The sequence below is a fragment of the Daucus carota genome, chromosome 4 (genome assembly GCF_001625215.2).
Source record: "Daucus carota subsp. sativus chromosome 4, DH1 v3.0, whole genome shotgun sequence".
Lineage (NCBI taxonomy): Eukaryota > Viridiplantae > Streptophyta > Magnoliopsida > Apiales > Apiaceae > Daucus > Daucus carota.
This window is the reverse complement of record NC_030384.2, coordinates 39,154,958-39,174,609: the sequence shown is the minus strand read 5'-3', so window position 1 is coordinate 39,174,609 and position 19,652 is coordinate 39,154,958. Positions and strand designations below refer to the sequence as shown.

The window sequence follows — 19,652 nt, the reverse complement described above, 5'->3', positions numbered from 1 at the left end:
CTAATCTCAATCAAATGGACTAGGACTGACCCGCAAATACAGAATCAAATTCTTTGCTTTCACTCCTCTTAAAACTGTAATCTGCAGTTTAAAGGCATCGCTAATTGACAAGTGATTAAACTAGGTTTCCTATATTACAAATTTACAAGGGGCAGACTCACGTAAAATTAAGTTATACTCCCACTATTTTGGAATATAGGTCGCTTGATTTTTCTGCATGTATTTTTAAGTTCTTTGACCGCATGTTAAAAACTATTACTTTTGAAATATTCTTTTTAAAATAAAAATATATATCTCATATTTTTATCATATTTTTATTCAAAACTTTTTTTTAAAAAAAATAATAATTTTTAGCATGCAGCCAAAACACTTAAAAATGCGTGCAAAAAAGTAAAACAACCTATATTTCAAACGGAGTGACTCCCGGTACACGTTGTGTCGATTATACAGGTCTATTCAGAAAGGGGGTTGGGTCTGATTTTTCAACAATCGTGGTCTTTGTTGCGTGCAAAAATGGTGCTCCTCGTTTGATGTATTAACAAGTACTACTACATGGAAAACGAAAGTGCAACGCCAACAGCTGGATGGATCTACTTTTTTTTTTGATAAAAGCTGGATGGATCTACTGATCTACATGTTTTTTTAATTAAATCACTCAGTTTTTTGTTTTTCTTGTAAGTGTCGTTCCTACAGGTTAATACTCCCTCTGTCCCTCTGATTTCTTTACAGTTACTATTTTGGATGTCCCTCTCATTTCTTTACGTTACTATAAATAGTAAGTTTTTCTCATCATTACACCCACTATTTTCCCCCACTATCTCATATTTAACAATAAAAACTACTATTGCACCCACTACTTTCCTCCACTATCTCAAATCTATAATTAAATATTGATAGGTCCCACCACTTATCTATAATTAAATATTGATAGGTCCCACCACTTTACCCATTTTTCATCTAACTTTACTCATTTTCCATACATGGTCTCCGTGTCCCCCTCCAATGTAAACAATTGAGGGGGACGGAGGGAGTATATGATTATGGACCTCCATCATTGCTATTAGATCATGTAACAAACGAAAATAAATTAAGAAGAAGCAGGGATAGAATTATTATGACATTCTTTGATAAAAGGTTTTATACAAATTTTGATACATAAATTTAAATTATAATCTGATGCATAATATACATATAATGGCCATCTTTTTTTTTTTTTGTCAGATATAAAGGCCACCTTAAATTTGTTATTTAGAAAAAAGATTGTTGAACTGAATTTAAAATAAATGTTTCTAATTTAAAATAGAAAAATGAAACAAATGTTAGAAGCAAGTTAATATTATAAGTGATTAAATATTTGGAAAAAAAATAGAAGTCATGAAACAAAAATTCTTAAATTTTTATAATTACTTCCTAATTTTTTAGGAAAAATACGAATAAATGATTTTAACTTATAAATCTAAAAATCAGACTTTTAAACCCGCAAACACCCCCAAAATATTCAAATTTTCCTCTATGCTAAGTTACCTATGTTAATCTACCAAACTTGCAGAAAAGATGTAGAGATTAATTAATCAAGTACTGAGCTGCTTACCTAAGTTGAAAACCATGCCTAATTTAGTTAATTTTTTTTCTTTTATTTAGTTCAAGAATCATGTTGCTTGCCAATCTTCCAAAGTAGCCAAAGCATTAAACAGAAACGGTAAAAATGGGTTAAGCAAATACATAAAGCATATTTAAACAACACGATTATAAACTAGGAATACATTAAAACATAGTTAGGACATCTCCCTCGGCCAATACTAGACAAAAATTACTAGCAGGCCATTATACAAGGTACATATAAAAATATACCTTACATAATTACATATACAAAATTCACAAACTTAAACCTATTCTACGACTGCATGACTCGCCTCTGTAAATGTCAAAAAAACCATTTCAGAGGCTACAATACTACACCTATAAAGAAAAAAAAGATACATAAATTTATTATGACATCAGGGATGACGTCAGCGCCTCCCAATCAATCTCCACTGAAGGGAACTTCTGCAGCATGAAATTCTCAGACTCGTCAAAACAAGGCTCTGAAAAATCCAGGAACGAGATTTCGGATTCGGGTGATGACCCGCCGGAAAGATCCGACCCGTTGGAAGCTTCCTCCACTTTGACAAAAGCTGGCTTAGAAGTTTTGGGCTTCTTTGCACTCTTCTGTTTGGGCTCTTTGTTCAAGTTTTGGCAAATGGCTTGAAGTTTAGCATCAACAGTCGAATGCAATGGCTTAAAAGTCGATAGCTCTTGATCTAACTTTAAGTGTGGAAAATTAAGCCTAGCGAAATCACCTCTCAGCTTATAAGCCGCTCTATCATAAGCTAAAGCAGCTTCTTCAGCTGTGTCAAAAGTGCCTAACCAAAGCCGGGTCCTGTTCTTGGGTAAACGGATCTCAGCGACCCATTTGCCCCAGTGCCTTTGCCTAACACCCCTGTAAAGTTTTGTGGGCTTTGTTGGGCTTCCCGTGTGTTTCATCTGGACAGGCTTAGGCCCAAGAAAGTTGGAAGATCTTTGGGGCTGTGGTGGTAGAGAAGAAATGGAAGAATAGTAGTTCTGTTGGTTTTGGAGCTGGATCTGAGCTTGGATCTGGAGGATCTGAGATGGGGTGATTTGGTTAAGCCCAAGAGAACCTGTCTGGTCCATACCCATATGGGCAAAACCCGAAAACCCGGTGGAAAACATTTGGGTTGTGGATTCGGGTGGGCTGTAAACCGGGAAAGTAGGGGGCTGGGTAGAGAAAGAAGAGTCAAAAGGGTAGTAGAAATTACTAGTAGGACTAGGAGAAAGAGAAGAGATAGAAGAAGAAGTGTCTGTTGAAGAAGCACTTTTCATAAAAGGTTCAAGTGCTTTCATCAGCTCTTCACTACAAGGATCTGAGTAACTACTTGGACTGCTTGTACAACTATTGTACAAATCAAAATCTACACCTGTCATCATTTCTACAAATCAACCTGAAAAACACACAAATACAAGTAGAAGATACAGATAATAAAAGAACCTGGTTTCTTGTAAAAATTAAGAAACAGGGATTGTAAGAGAAGATACAAATCTGAGGGATATTGAAAAACACACCCTGGGAGAGATTTGTGCTGAAATTAAGTAAAAACTAGTGATCACTATTCTGAAACACCTGGCTTTCAAAAAACACACAATTATGAGCTTGGTTCTTCAAATTTTTTGGTGAAAAATCAGTCAAAAATCAAGAAAACAAACCCAGAAAAATTATATAAGTTGAAAGACAGACTATTACAGAAAGGGATCCAAGAAGAGGGGAATATAGAGAGAAGGGGGGGATTATGTAAACTAAACACTCAAATTTTAGGTGACCTCGCTTTTGATTTTTTTCACTCTGCCAATATGTGAACTTACGCTTCTCTATTTAAAGGCCAAATGGGCCATTTTTCACATATTTTTAAAATTATTTCTCTCTCTGCCCACTTCTTTTCTTTGCTTCACAGTTACTCTCCGTCACGTTTGACTGCTGGCCAATTGTAATGTGACACGTACTGGGATAGTTAGATTTTCATGGCAGGTGTCAGTTAGTGACCGGTAGGATGGACACGTGTCAGGGGTAATTAGGAAATACTCCCTTCGTCTCAATTTATAGGTCCATTTTGGAATAAACACACATATTAAGAAAAAAGTTGTTTATATAGAATCTTATCTCATGTATCATTAATTAGTGCATTTATAAGTGAGAATATAGTTGAGTTTCAAAAAAAACCACAATAAATATAAGGATTTAGTGCATTGAGAAATGAGAATAATGTTGAGTTTCAAAAAAATCACAATTAATATGTAGATAAATTTGTATTGAAAGAAGAGAGGGACAAGTATTTTGGGACAATTTTCTTTTCAAAATGGACCTATAAATTGAGACGGAGGGAGTAATACAATCAGCAACGCTATTAATTTTTGTGGTTGAATTATGATTATTGCTGGCCACGATTAGGTTTGACATTTTTACAAAAGTTCTTATACATTACTCTACACACTTATGCTTGATCTAGTTATATTTTAAATAAATAAAAAGTAATTATTATGAGTATTTCGTTCATAATTAGTGATTTTGGTTAACGGAAATTTCACTGCATCGCATTTTGATTACTTATCTAACTATATGATATGAAAATCAGTGCTATTATAAATTATGGTCATGTTTCAAAGTTAGCGGTTTTGGGAAAAAATTAGATGTTTGGGGTGAGTTAGAGGTTTGACCATTCCAATCCACTAATGATAGTGTTTGATAATTAGCGGATTGAAATAGAAGCTTGGCCTTAAAAGACTAATTTTCAAAAAGCTACTTTGAGGAGTTTTTTGGGTTAGCGATTTTGATATGTGTCATAAAAAAACTAATAAACAGCTATTTACCAAGCAATTTTACACGAAACCGCTAGTTAAAACATCTATTTCAATCGGCTAGTCAAAACATTTAATTCAATCGGCTAACAGCTAATTCCCAAACTGGGTCTATACCTTTTTCATTTCTAGAATTTTATATAAATCTCATTTTTATTTCCGGTTCTCACTTGCAATCCTTAATCAAAACTTACCCTAAACTCTTTACTTTTCTCCGTGTGGACACTAGGTGGATTATCTACCGGGACAAATCATTAAGAGGCACACATGCAAAGGCTGAGGCCTGTGGGTGAGGAACAAGGACCACGCTATCGTTGAGAAATAAAATATCTTTCCAAATGAATGAACGAATATGAGTCAAGTTGTTGCTCCGTGTGGACCATAACTTCCTTGACTTCTTGCAATATTACAATCACAGTATCACTCCATTATTTCTCTCCACAAAGTTTAAGCTAAGACGAAAGGTTCGGTTTCACATACTATAGCAATTTGGCACACAATTCCCCTCACTCATTCAATGATTCAAATGTTGAACACGAGTTACGTTTTGCCGCTTTGGTGAATTTGTGGTCGCCGGGATTCGGGAATGATAAATTATTGATACCTCGGTTCAAATTCCATCGTTTTCAATTATTTATTTATAAATTAATAATTCTTAATAATAAAATTTTGAGTGAGTGAGGATTGAAAATAACTGAGGGCAGAAAGTGGGGAAATATTTCCTTATTGTTCGGCAATCCACTTCAAATATAAATGACCAATACTTTATTTGGGTAATAAAATAAAATAATACTCAAATATGGATGAGACATTAGAGCAAGTCTAACAATACCCTAGTAAGTGAGGGAAATTAAAAGGGGAGATGTATTGGAATAGTAAGAAGGTAATTTTTTGTTGATAGAGTTGGTTTATGATAAGTATAGTGGTGTCTCAGAGATAATGCATTTGTGGAATATCATGGTAGCACGAGGAATGAGGACATTGTTGGATGCGGAGCACTCGTTTGCTTCAAATATCTTAAATTTTGTTATAAGACATCAAATTAGGACATTACATTCGCAAGGGTTAGTTTAACTGGTTAAAGAGGTGGCTTGTATGCTCATATCCTTTTGATCACATGTTCGACTCTCAAATAGAGGATTTAGCTGGTTAAAGAGGAGACTTGTATCCTCTTATTCTCTTGATCACAAGTTCGACTATCAAATAGAGGAGAATTTGTGATTATGCCTCCTGGACCATAGCATGTCGCTTAAGTATGGTTTATCTTGTTTCACGTAGTTTGCAGCCTATTGCGTGAACTCATAAGTTTACCCGGTGCGACATTGCTCAACTTACTCTAAGGCAAACTACGATCACATATCCAAAATTATCTCAATTTAAGGCGGGATCCAAATTATATGCCAATCATATGTACAAAATAAATTTAAATTCATTCAATACTATTATATTCTTATAATTTTTTAAATAAACTAATTTCATTATTAGTTATAATAATAACACCAGCAACTATACAAAGATAAGATGTTACAAAATAATTTGAAAAAAATAAAATGATACATAAAAAAGGATTAAACGTATTAAAATATTGCATAAAAATACTAAGTTTCAAATTCATTATATTCTTCCCAAATCAAAATGGACATATTTATCTTCAATAATTCAATTTTTATTTAAAACTGTAATATCGTTAAATAATACATGTTGTGTTATTTTGTTTCATATTTTTAATATTCATGTACTCTAAAATTTTTATGTATTTTAAAAAAATTATGATTAATTGTCGTTTTAATTATATTCTAGGCCTAATTAATTTTCTCTAATAATATTAACAAAAACACATATAATAATATTACGTGAGCTCGTGGGTTTACCCAGTGCGCACCAAAAGGGTAGCGGCTGCGGGTTCCTACGTTAAAAAAAAAACAAAAACATATAATAAAAATTAAAAATGTTATAATACCCAAAAAAATTTGATGTGTGAATAATAGGGATCCGGAATTGTTTCAATATCATTCACTAATCTAATTTTGCATCACCTTTGAGTTCACTTTTGGAGGTAACAATATCTCATAATTTTCGGATCACTGTTGGAGTTGCTCTAATGAACGAATGACTGTCAAAATCAGATCTAATTTCGACAATATTTATCAATTTCTATTTCAATATAAAACATTATTATTTTGAATTATTATTTATCTATAATATGAACTATTAATTTCTAAAGGTATAAATATCTAAAACTGAACACAACTAAAACTGCTATTTGAGTAAGAATATTAGTAAACAGAGTAAAGTTCCATGGGAACTATTTTTATCGGAGACCATAGAGACCACTTATGTTCTGCAATCAAAACACTATAAAATACATTATTTTGTGAAGTATGTTGTACAAATATCATGTATTCATTAAAATTGTTGAAGATCATCTATGTTTCATAAGTATATAATGTATGTTCTGCAAGTTGAACAATGTCCTGCAAACTAAATATATTTCGTAGAATATAACATTTTGTAATGTTCTACATGCGAAACTTATATGATATTCAAGATTTTAAAATGAAATAATAATTTTGTACAACATGATGTGCAAAATTATACGTTTTGCAATATTTCACTTGCAGAATATAAATGATCTACACAGTCTCCAATAAAAGTGGTCTCCGTAGAAATTTGCTCTTAGTAAACAACCATGAATCTTTAATTCACTTCCACTAGTAAGCTTTTCTTCTAATTTTTTTCATGCGCTGGTCATACCTGCCGCTGAAAATACATAGAAATCTTAAATTAATATGAAAATACAAAGCATCGTATAAAATCAAATTTAGAGAAATATATAATCTTTTAAAATTAATAAGGACCGTTAAACGCCGTATATTTTGCTCCAAATAACAGCGATAAGAAAACAGGGAGTGGGAGTTATAAAGGCGGCAGGTGAGATAATAAATGTAGAGGACGTAGTTTTAGAATGGAGACACGATAAGTGGGCCCATAAGCATTGAAACCCGTGCCGAGTGAGTTAAAAAAGACATTAATTAAACATGGCATCTTCAGATCTGAGCCGTAGGTAGTGGGAACATAATCATGTGGGCAAGTGGGTTGGGGTGGAACAATTTTATCGTAAATTGCGGCGCCATAGAAACAAACAAATGGGATAACTGGCTTCTAAATTTGCGTAAAAGGATGATAACAGGACCTATTCTACTCCTAACCTCAGTATTGGGTTGGGTTAACTTAAACCTAACTATGGTTTATGTCGGCTCAGTACAATAAAAGCTCTGTCCGTCAAACTCGTATTCACACTAGAACATGGGAAACTAAGTTCAATGAATCTGCTAAACGGAGGCACGGAGGGAGATAGCGTGACAAACTGCGCTTTGAAATTATCTATAAAAATTATATTAATAATTAAAAATTAATATTTATAAATTTAAATAAATTTACGGTGGTCTATAAAGTTTATATGAAAGATTCAAAATTAATATTTATAAAATAAATTTAATATTATAAACATCTCGATGCAATATCAATATTAATATATAAAATTACAAAATTGGATTATAATTCATGAGTGAAAAATGAAAATAAATTTCTACATGTAATTAACGATTTAAAGCAACTTTTCAATAACATACTGATAGATTTTATTTTTAAGAAAGATAGTTCACTTGCTTTCAATATATTCGAAACAAAAAAAAATAATTTTTATTTTTGGTATTTTTCATTCAAAAAAATTCAGATTTTGAAAAAGGTAGTTCTCAAATTTGGTTTCAATATATTCAAAATAAAAAAAAGTGATTTTATTTTTGATTTTTTCATTCGAAAATTCCAGAAAATTAAAAAAATAGAACGGACTTATCTGAAAGTTAAAATTGAAGATAATAATTTTCCGAGTAATCCAGCATGCATCTCCACTAAAAACAGTACATTCACAATTGACTATTACAGTAGTTCCATAAACTATACAAAGTTCAGAGGGGTCAGTTGTAAAAACTGAGTTTAAAGGTCTCATGTCATGAATACAATTTTTTTATGAGAAGTGAGCACATGTAATATTAACTACCGTCTAAAACGCATCCCAACAATCTACCCGCCAGACATCAGTTATAGACCTGCATAAAGCGTTTTTTATGTCAGATTTTCAGATCTCCCAATATATCGTAAAATACATTTTCAACACAACAAACACATTGCACAAAACGAGACACGCATAAAGCGAGACACTCAAGCACACAAATAATAACTTAAACACAATGAAATGGGGAAAGAAAATATCCAAATGGGCTTCTCGAGTTTTGTGAACAAAACTCGATTTTATTGATAAAAAAACAAATAAAGAAAGATTTTTATTGATAAAAAATTCTAAATTAGGAAAACATTGTTTTGTAGATGTAAAACCGTTGGTTATGAATTGAAATAACTATGAGAGAGAGAATTGAGATGAGAAAAAAAAGGATGGAGACGAGATGGATTAGAAGGAAATGCATGTAGAAGAGGTGGATAAGTAGATGGACCGATTAGAATTAAAAGGAGATAGAACAAGCAACTCTCAGTCACAATAAAAAATTTATTGCTATCCCCTAAATTGATTAAAGTATGCAAATGTTCGTTTACCGAATTACTACTAAAACTATATATGAAACAAATTTGTATAGAATTAATAAAAATAAGTTAAATTAATTTAATTTTTATGGCCTTTCATAAAATCAAAAGAGTACTTTCGCGAAAAGGTGGGGGAAAAAACGGAAGTTGCGTTAGAGTGAAGCGAAATTTGTCCCCACCAGCGCACACTCGCAGCTGGCATGGCCTGCACATGTGGTGGTGGACCTTCTGTGACGCATTAACACGTATTTCCTGACGTGGATCACTAATCCTTTCTTACACGCCAGTCATAGTATATATTGCCCATCTCCTTTCTTCTTCATTTAGGAATTAGGAGTATTTTTTAAGTTTTTTTTTTTAAAAAAAAAACTTAGTGGGTCTTTGGGGAGGGAAGAAGTCCGGCTTCTTACTTTGGAAGTACTTCTAAAAATTTTCATACTATTTGGGTAAATAAGCAAACTCAATTAGAGGTCGTTTGGTTGGAGAGAGGGTATGAGGTTGAAATGAGAAATCGAATTAAGCTGGTATAGGTTTGAGGTATCATTTCTGATATCAGGTGTTTGGTTGAGTGATGGAATGAATATGATTGAATTATAATATTTATGAGTTATTAATTGTAATTAATTAAAAATATCATTAAATTAATATTTTTATATATCTTTGAGTCATTAATTTCATTTTGTATTAATAATTTACATGAAATGATATAAAATAGTATTGAAAATAAAAGAAAAAAATTTGATTCCTGAAAGCCATGTTTCATACCCACCCCCCCTTGGGTATGAAAATCTCATACCTTGTGGGTTTGAGTAATGAGTTTGATGAAAGAATTTTTTTAACCAAACACAAGGTATGGGTTTAGAATGAACAAAACTCATACCTGATACCAAGAAAGCTCAACCAAACGACCCCTTAGTGGGTGTTTCGGTATCCACTGAAATCGTTTTTTTTTTTTTTATAGAAGTCGGTTTCAGCTTCTTAAACGACTGTTTGGTAAAAAAGTTCTCTCACTTCTGTATGACTTTTTAACAAAGTCAAGAGAAAGGAAAAAAAAGCTCCGACTTCTCATCAATTTGATTAACATATTTAATATATTTTTTTTACATTTCAGATATGTGATAAATTATATACATTTATCAATATCATTTATTAAATAAATGGTTAAAATGAATATACTTATAAATTTAAATTACCAAAATCTTCACCATTTATTATTTACATTATCCAAACACTTTAAAAACTTATAAGTTATGTCTACTTATCACTTATAATCCACTTTTCTACTTTAAACAATAAGTAACTTCTTTTAAGTTTAACCAAACGACCTCTTATTTGATGAGATTTTCTGTTTGAAGTGTTTTGTTATCATCAAACACTCAAATTTATATATGAAATTTTATCAGAAATAAATAGGGGGAGATTGTTAGGGACCAGGGCTGTAATTCGAGTCGAGCCGGGCGAGTTTCGAGCCGAGCCTAATTCGAGCCAAGTTTAATCGAGTCGAGCCGGCTCGGCTCGAGTAACTAATCGAGCCGGCTCGGCTCGAGTAACTAATCGAGCATAAATCTTTGCCCGAACTCGACTCGGTTAATTTCACGAGTCGAGTCGAGCCAGCTCGTATAATTTTACATTTAATCGAGCCCAAACCTCTACCCGAACTCGGCTCGTTTAATTTCACGAGTCGAGCCGGCTCGTTTAATTAAACGAGCCGAACCCTTTGCCCGAACTCGGCTCGTTTAACGAGTCGAGTCGAGTCGAGCCCACTTAAACGACTTCGAGCCGGGCGAGCTCGCGAGCCGCCCGACTCGAATTACAGCTCTATTAGGGACATGTGACTTGATGATGTATTAAAATACTTTGTATAATTCAAGGTTGTATTTTATTTTATAATATAGCTTATCAACAGATAAAATACTCAATGATAATATCCATTAATGAGATTGCTCATCAAAGGATGATGTGGTACTCAGGGGCGTAGCCAGAATACATAGATCTTGTTTGGGGGTTAGCGGTTAGCTGTTAGCGGACCGAATTAGCTGTTTTGACTAGCTGATTGAATTAGATGTTTTGACTAGTGGATTGAATTAGTTATTTTTCGTAAAACTGTTTGGTAAATAGCTGATTGATTAGATTTTTCTGACACAAACCAAAACCGCTAATCCCAAAAACTCCTCATAGTAGCTTTTTCAAAATTAGCTTTTTGGATCCAATTTTAATCCGCTAACTACCAACCACTAATATTAGCTTATTTTAGTGGTCAAACCTCTAAAGTACCTCAAAGGCTCAAACCTCTAATTTTGCCCCAAACCTCGAACTCCCAAACACGGCCATAGTAGGGGGGGGGGGGGGTTGTTCGAAAAACAATCTCATAAAAAAATCGGCCATTCTAAATGTGTGCCAAAGGACACACAATAAACACTAACTCTCATAAAAATGACTTCTTTTATTGGTGGAATTAGTGTGAATGTAAGGGGCCGATTAACATTTATTATTTAACCGCCAATCAGATTTACTAATCTCATGAAAGTTATTAACTATTGTGTGAACTTGGGTACACCACAGAAAATTCCTAAAAAAATATGATAAACTGAACTTAAATATAAAAATACAAATATCACAATTTTAGAATCGTGCTTACAATATTAATACTCTATTTCAACAAATTTTGATAAATATAAAACAATGATTTCATTATTTTTTAAAAAAATTTATGTACTTCCGGTATCAATGTTTTACGTTTAGGGGCTCTGTTCTAAAAGTTGGTGATTAATCACGATTAGTCACCGATTAATCCCTGTTCCGTAGCTCGCCGAACTGATTAAATCTCCGATTAATTACTGATTAATCCGATTAATCCCCGGTCAATTCAATTAATCACCGATTAATCCCTAATCTATGACTTCACCGACCATTAAAATTTCTCTCACCTTGAAGTAGCCGCCGTCTCTTTTATCCGAGGGGCTTCCATCGGATTTCACCGGTGGAAAGCCCCAATATTGTCTTCTTTTCTTACTATTAGTTAATCTCTTGTTTTCTTCAATAAGTTCCCAATTTATTTGGGTTTTGTTTGGTCTCTCCTTCTGTGAGAGTTTGATTTTTGTTTGGGTTTTGTGTGTTCATCATGTCCGGGATTACAGATCTGCGGGATTTTCATGATGCTGATTCAATGATAAAGGTTTGTATGGTGATGCATTTATGGTCGATTGCTCAAAACAACATTGAGAGTATTACAGCATGTATATATCTCTTCAAAAAATCGCTTGGTTGCCTACCGAAGAAGGAAGGATTCAACGGCGATATGATTATGCGTTTGTTCAATTTCGATTATATCTGTAGATGCCGTATGGCTTTTCATTATTGAATTATTTTCCTTTTTCAAAAAAAAAAAAAAAAGTTTGATTACCATTTTTTACAACACTAATTAAGGATCAAAAAAATTATTTTTTGAGGGTCAAAAATTTAAAAATTAAATTTGGATATTAAAAAGTGAGGAGTGCAAGTGACCCCGGTGGTGAACGTAGCTACGCCCCTAGTGGTACTGTATCAAAAGATGTAGTATCTCATTTTTTAACCGTAGATAGATGTTAGTTGATCAACTTTGCAGTTGTTCTATCAATGGACAAGTAATCCCTTCGTTCCACCGAATCTTTACTATTTCTTTTAGACGTCCCACTCGTTTCTTTATCTTACATTTTTCTTAAATAGTTAATGGGTCCCAACACTTTCCCACTTTTCCTCCATTTTCACCATAATTTTACTCCACTATATCTTTTATATATTAAATATCTATGGATCCTATCACTTCACCCATTATTCTTTCTCTTTCCACTACTTTATACCTATTTTTTTAACTTCCGTGTCCAAATCCGATATAAAGAATCGGGTGGGGCGGAGGGAGTAATCGGCAATTTTTATTAAATATGTATTGCAGAAATTTAGTCAAGGATTCTTTCGCCAGTACATAATTAGATAGACATAAAACATAGCATTAAACAAACTAAAATCCTGTAATTGTTATAGGAGTCAGAAGTTGCTACGTTACATACAAACCAATTTAAATCAATTTGCCTTCATAAGTTTGGTTTCTTGATATTACTAGCAATGTCTTCAACTAACCCATGCAGCCATGCAGGGATATATACAAGTTTAATGTACATTTTAAGCGGTGATTTCTGGTGGACTTTTGGGAAGTATGTTCGGCTAGAATGAGAGTTGCATCAGCTCAAAAGGGCATATAGTGTACGAGTACAAAGAACAGGACTTGAGGAAGGATTACAAGAGCTAAGATGAACCCGGTTTGCCACAAAATTCCGGTACTTCATCCAAAATGGGATGCCAGTCTGCAAGTCTTCCCTCATTGTACAATATACATTGATGAAGTCTGTAACGACAGAGCTCCTTTGCTCCCTTCTGATCCATATCATGTTGGAGAAGAAAAGGAGGCGGGAAAAAAGAACTGACGGTGAACTCAAGCAGGGCCGGTTTTTGAGACGTGCAAGGTGGGCGACGGCACAGGGCCCCAAAACTATAGGGGCCTCAAAATTTAGAAATCAATGTTTTATTTAATAAAAAAAATTTAAAGAATGAAATTGAAAATTGAAAATTTAATATTTATTTTCATTCTATTTATTTATAGATAAATAATTACATAATCTAATAGATTAATTTATTATATCTATTTGCATTTTTAATACTTTTGTGTTGTATCTTTACTTTTTTTTATAATAATTACTCTTTTATTAAATGTTTTCATAATATTTTTTACATATGATATTTTTTCATATGTACTATAAATTTCATTCTTTTCAATGAAATATAGATATATCTCAAATAAATTCATATATAAATTTTGTTTAAAATACTAGAATTACTGATTATTTAATAACATTATTTATCTTATTCTAAGTGACATGTTTTAATTTTATAAAAAAATAAAATAATATTTTTATTATTTATTTACTTTTACAATATACATATTTTTTTATTATTTGGGGCCTAATTCATATTTTAGCACAGGGCCCCAAAATTCTCCCAGACGGCCCTGAACTCAAGGTATTAGGAGGTGAGCTTAGTGACAAATGTCTTTATGGCGGTAAATTGGTAATACTTTTGGTTTATACATACGAAGAACTTGGCAACTTCAGCCTCAAGATGAGCATCCTAAATTAATGACATGGGTTAAGAGGTGCTTGCAACGTTTTTAAGCCCCTCCCTGACTCACAAAAGATCATGAACAAGACCTACATCACAGTTCACAAACTCTATTTGCTAGTGCTGCTTGCTGTGGTTGACTATGTTTTTTTATTAGTGTATTACGTGATTGAAGTATTATAATCATATTCTACCAATACTGTTGGTTAACACTAGATGGGATGATTATAATTCATGTGTAGTTGACATGCCACTTCAATCGGCAAGAGTTGACTAGAAACCCATTATTTGCATGATTATGTGATAAACACCATTATCTCCATTCTCAAGAATAAACAAAGAACTCGGATGAAGCATCAACTAGTTAACTAAGTTATCTCCAGAGAAGCATCAACTAATTAACTAGTTTATCTCTAGAGAAGGAAGCATCATTATCTACTGATTGTAATACAAACTATTCCAATAATGCAATAAACAAAGATGGGATAAAAATGGTTCTAACTGCTAATGAATGTGACTTGCTGAGCTCTATTGTGCAAGTTTGGTGCTGGAGACACATAATGTGGCTTGGTAATTTAACAAAATTTGCAGAGTTCTTTTTTTGATTAAATCACTGGGGTCAGAAAAACTCCGAACCAATGCAGTCTTAGATTCAAAGTCTTAACAGATTGAAAGTAAACACTTAATCATTGCATCAAACATGACCCCAAATCAAGCCATTATCGTGTCATTATAAAATAAGAGTCTAAGCATAATATTCCAGCTTCACATCCAAGTTTCAACTGCCCCAGTCCCCCAACTGATCCACTGATGACAAGTACATTTTACACGCTATTGCAAATAAAACTATGACTATGTTCCAGATTATCATGAAGTAAACCAGTCACTATTAATCACACCAAGTCATATTCAATTATAGATAAAAACCACCTACAAACACAACTTAAATAGGAAAAAGATTGTCTGAAAATTGTACTAAGGGCAAATATTGGTGCAAACAATCGTTTAAAGAGCTAATATAGCATACAATTTTATTATTATACAACTACAGATTAGGTAGATTCAGATGAAACCAGTAAAACAGAACATAGGAGAACAAGAAAGAAATGGGGCAAAAGCGCACCAACATTACAAACACAACATGGATCATATCTCTGGAAGCATACTACTCTTTACTAAAAGGCATCCCATTAATCGACTCCAATTCAGTCTTGCAATTATCTCTCAGATCCTTTAGTGTGTATAAGTTGGATTCCTGCAATTCATGATTGAGCTACTTATCAGATTCCATGTTGAAAATAATAAAGAGACCGGAGTATTTAGGAGCCATAGGAACATCAACGATACTTACAAATCTCACTCAATCATTCATCAATAATACAATATTCACTATACATGGGAGCAAAATCAAAAATATTTGCGACAAGTAGATCATGCAATCCAGCATAGTTATATCTGATAAGAGATTATAATCAATAACTTATAGATGCATTACAAACAAAGATAACGAAAAGAAGTTGTACAAAAGCCTAACAGCAGCAAATTTTTGAAATGCTTTCAGTCTGATATCTGCAGCACTAATTTATCACATTACACCAACTATATTTACCATATGCCGCGTGGACACTGCTTATGGTATGAATCCATACAAGATACATTTAGAATCATCAGCGCTACTGACAATTTTAAACTCTTACCAATTATGCAAAGAAAGTCAAGTTACATACCTCTTCTCAGTATTTCCACAGATCTAGGGTACAATTAGTGTTGGTATGTAAATTGTGTTCCTATATGCGGTTATTTCCTCCTTTGCAAGTTGATGACCAGATAGGATTAATAATGTTCCCTAAGATCTTGCAAGCATTTAGAGACTAAATTTTATTATTTGACTTGTCTAATACAGGGTAGCTGATAAAACATTCAGAGGCCAGAATGTTTATGTGAAACTTCTGATAGTCAGACGGGAAATTTTAGTTTGTTTCTAATCATATATAATTCATATTTGTTATTTTCATAAAAGTTTGAGAGTAGAAACTAAGTTCATATATCTATTGTCATCTAGCGGAAGAAAATGTTGCCTAAGATCTTGCATGCATTAGATGTTTCACAATTTTCACTAGCATAATTGCTACAAAATATAAAACAGAAGCTTGAATGGTTTTTCAGAACCTCTGGACTCAATTTCAGCCTTCAAATCTCCTTTAGTTATTTGATACATCTAGTAAAGTTTCACAGGCAGAGCGTATACCTAAGAAGCACTTCACGAGTAAAAAGGAAGATAAAAGTATATCAGCCAATTCAAAATAATTTAGATAAGAAATAACAGAGGTTATCAACATAAAAAAGGCCACTTCTAACAGTGGAGAAGAAAATAGGGTCGCTGGCTTGCTGTAATATCCATCAATATTCTAATAAGGTTAAACAGATCCTAACAAATTACCATAAGCCAACACAAGGAGAAATTTCATTGTAATCTAATTCAGGCAAGTATAACAATGTTAAGAGTGATTGTTTGGATAGTTACTACATAGTCATTTCTAGAGAACCTTTGATCTTAACAATCAAAGGTATGTCATAGTATAACAATCTGCTCTCCTTGAACATTTACCAGAATAACCACATGTTTTACAACAAAAAATAGCAGTGTTGAAGACAGGTGAAAACAGAGGTAAGAGCCGGCACTTGGGAATTTTTAGTTTAAAAAAATTTAAATATTCTTAGATGATTTTTTATAAAAAAAATTGTCTACCCAACGACAGACTAAAAACCAATAGAGCAACAGGGGTTATACTTAAAAGCAGTAAAAATAAAAAAAATTGGCAAATTTCAGAAAACTTGAAGATTGAAATAAACCAAGTATACTATTAAGTATTACCTTGGGTTTTCATCTCTTCTTTTGTGCTTTGATACATAGTTTATCAAATTTCAGGAAAGTTCAAAATTACAATAAACAAAAATGTGAATGATAGCTGAGGTTTTATCACTTTCTTTTCCTTTTTGATATTTGGCTTATCATTTTTAAATCACAAGCCCAATGAAAGTCACAATTATGCGATTCAGATGGACAATTAAACAGATATAGCTATATATAGCCTCTTGTGCTTTATAAAGGCTACTACCATTTAATAATTTGTGCAAAAGCAGGCAGGGTGATCAGTGCAAGCTCTAGAGTTGAACTTACAAGCTGGCTGCTTTCTTGACCAAAAATTTCCTCCATATGAGCGAAGAGCGACCTCCACTGACCCCTAAGACTTGACTGGAGCTCTGAGACATCAGGTGTTTCTTGACCATGAATGTTAGCTGCCCTGATCTTGGTACTCCTTTCAGCCAAGATGTTCGCTTCTTTCTGACTCTTCTTTAATGCTGGCGAATTCAGTTAAAAATATAACATATTATTCGATAATAGAGTTCAGCAAAAGAAAACACAAAACCAATATAAAGTGTCATGCTGATTTTTGACGGCCATACAAAAATTGAACACCAACCTGCTAAACGGCCCTTGATATCCTGGTAGTGAAGGTCTGACCAAATATAAGCAGCTGATTTAATAACATAGAACAAACACCATAATCAGATCATTCATAAAACAAACTGAAGCATCTAGTACTGTACTTGATGACATATAACCACATAATTTAAACATATCAAGGTTTCAGATAAAAATATATTAGTTGAGAGTACCTTTTGTGCAAAAAGAACAAGTGCAAGCCTTGATCAAGTCAATACCCACAGGAGAATCAGATAATCCATCACCTTTAAACCCAACACATCTTTCCAGACCACATGATCTGGATTCTTGTGATTCTGGAAATCTGAGATAATCAACTGACTCACTTTTGCCCGAGTCTAAATTCTCATCACCAAGCTCATTTTCATCAACATCAGTATCAAATTGTTCAAAGACAGTAGTGCTTTGTTCGCCTTGAGAACCGACTCCCTCATCCTTCGCCGGATCCCCTCCCACATCAACACTATCCAGAACAGCCGGGCTTGTAGGCTTTGGAATGCCAGATACACAACTCTCTCTTGAAACATCAGCCACATTTCGATTAATATCTTCAACCCCGCCATGTAGAAAGTCATTCTTCAATAACTTTGGCACCTCAGAAATGAATTTGCTATTCGGCTCATCAGCCCCGGGACAAACGCCCAAGCAATCCAATACCTCCTTGCCCCTATCTTTATTGACACCCCCTTCAGCCAAAGATTCCTTTTTTCCTACATTCTCCACTTCTAAACATACTTGCTTCACAGACTTACCCTTTTTCCTGTCCTCAAAATCACCACCCGAAATCTCCGATAATCCTCTTTTCCCAACAAGATTCGTAACATCTCCTAAAGCACTCCTTTTCTTGGAAACTTCATCACAAGAATTTTCCCCACTCATCATAAATCAACTCTAATCAAACAAAGCTTCAATCTTTAAACCCTAAAAACGCATCAAAATCAAACCTTTAGTTATAAACTGTACATCTCAATTAACACCAACCAACATAGACTAACAATTGAATTAGCAAAAATCCCATCGACGAACTAAAAAGAGAATGACAACAATAATAATAACAATAAAAATCAATACATTAAAAAACATAAACACAAGTTAATTAAGTAAGAAACTGACCTTGTAATAAAGGGAAAGAAAGAGAGAAATCTAGTACAAGTGATTGTTACTTTGTTGAGAGAAGAAGAGAAAGATCATCATTTCTATATATACATATGTTTGTTGATCTCTGTGTGTATAGCTGTAAGGCTGCGATTTTTATGATTTTACAATAGCAATTGGCAGAAAGGGGGGAATTCGATTTTTCGGGCGGGAATTATTTTTTGGATCCGGCCCAAATTATTTTTAATTTCAGATTGATTTGTTGAACGGGAGAGGCGCCAAGTATTAACCTAAAGGGACCCGGGAATTTGTATTTGAATTGTGGCAGAGAAGCCCAATTGTTGAAAGATTTAAGTGAAGCCCAAATTATGATCACTAGAAGCCCAGCTGCTTAATGCTATTTCAGCGGTGGTTTCTTACACAGGTATTCAGCAGAATAAAAAATATTTTTTTTTAAATTTTTCAATTTTATAGTAATTAATTGATTTATATTTTAAAAATAATCTTAGTCATTGATTATTATATTTATTTAATGAGGGTGTTGTGATCTCCAAAACTCCAAAATTTTGGGGTCTTCATCTGACCTAACTCGATATGAGGGCAAATCATCGACTAACAAAATAATTTATGAAATAAATTTTTTTAATAAAATACTATATTAACTGAGAAAATAAAATAAAAATACCGCTCACCGAAACCATAATCGTTCATTTGAAATAACAAATGAATAGTTAAATCATCAGGCCTTCAAACAAGTGTTGATTGTTTTTGAAAATATCATTACCTACTTGCACTATAATCTTGTAGCAATGTCTCTCCTCTTAACAAAATAACAGAGCGCAAAACTTTCAGACAAATATGTATCTCAGTTCACAAGAGGAGCTCTAGTATC

The 19,652-nt window shown here is 33.2% G+C and overlaps 2 protein-coding genes across 3 annotated transcripts; both read right to left on the bottom strand.

Moving 5' to 3' along the window:
- Positions 1–1,746: 1,746 nt before the first annotated feature.
- On the bottom strand, positions 1,747–3,416 carry LOC108219053 (ethylene-responsive transcription factor RAP2-13). Its single transcript, XM_017392302.2, has one exon. It carries the CDS (start codon positions 2,983–2,985, stop codon positions 1,990–1,992), a length of 996 nt encoding a protein of 331 aa, XP_017247791.1. The 5' UTR covers positions 2,986–3,416; the 3' UTR covers positions 1,747–1,989.
- Positions 3,417–15,100: 11,684 nt separating this feature from the next.
- LOC108216289 (uncharacterized) lies at positions 15,101–18,918 on the bottom strand. 2 transcript variants are annotated; one of them, XM_017389003.2, is made up of 5 exons: positions 18,779–18,918; positions 17,839–18,586; positions 17,643–17,696; positions 17,339–17,520; positions 15,101–15,412 (listed from the first exon to the last, which is right to left on the bottom strand). In XM_017389003.2, the coding sequence occupies exons 2-5, from the start codon at positions 18,545–18,547 to the stop codon at positions 15,323–15,325; spliced, it is 1,035 nt and encodes a 344-aa protein (XP_017244492.1). In that variant the 5' UTR covers positions 18,548–18,586; positions 18,779–18,918; the 3' UTR covers positions 15,101–15,322. The 2 variants fall into 2 exon arrangements, with proteins under 2 accessions (XP_017244492.1, XP_063947377.1); XM_064091307.1 differs by having other exon boundaries at positions 15,134–15,412; positions 17,277–17,520.
- Positions 18,919–19,652: the final 734 nt, after the last annotated feature.

What these genes read in the sequence shown, in the direction of transcription:
- LOC108219053 (XM_017392302.2), bottom strand. Translation starts at nt 2,985, where the DNA reads ATGATGACAGGTGTAGATTTTGATTTGTACAATAGTTGTACAAGCAGT.
- LOC108216289 (XM_017389003.2), bottom strand. Translation starts at nt 18,547, where the DNA reads ATGATGAGTGGGGAAAATTCTTGTGATGAAGTTTCCAAGAAAAGGAGT. An exon ending in TTGTTCTTTTTGCACAAAAG is followed by an intron (nt 17,697 to 17,838) that starts GTACTCTCAACT and finishes TTATTAAATCAG; the next exon opens with CTGCTTATATTTGGTCAGAC. An exon ending in GTCAAGAAAGCAGCCAGCTT is followed by an intron (nt 15,413 to 17,338) that starts GTAAGTTCAACT and finishes CATGAATTGCAG; the next exon opens with GAATCCAACTTATACACACT.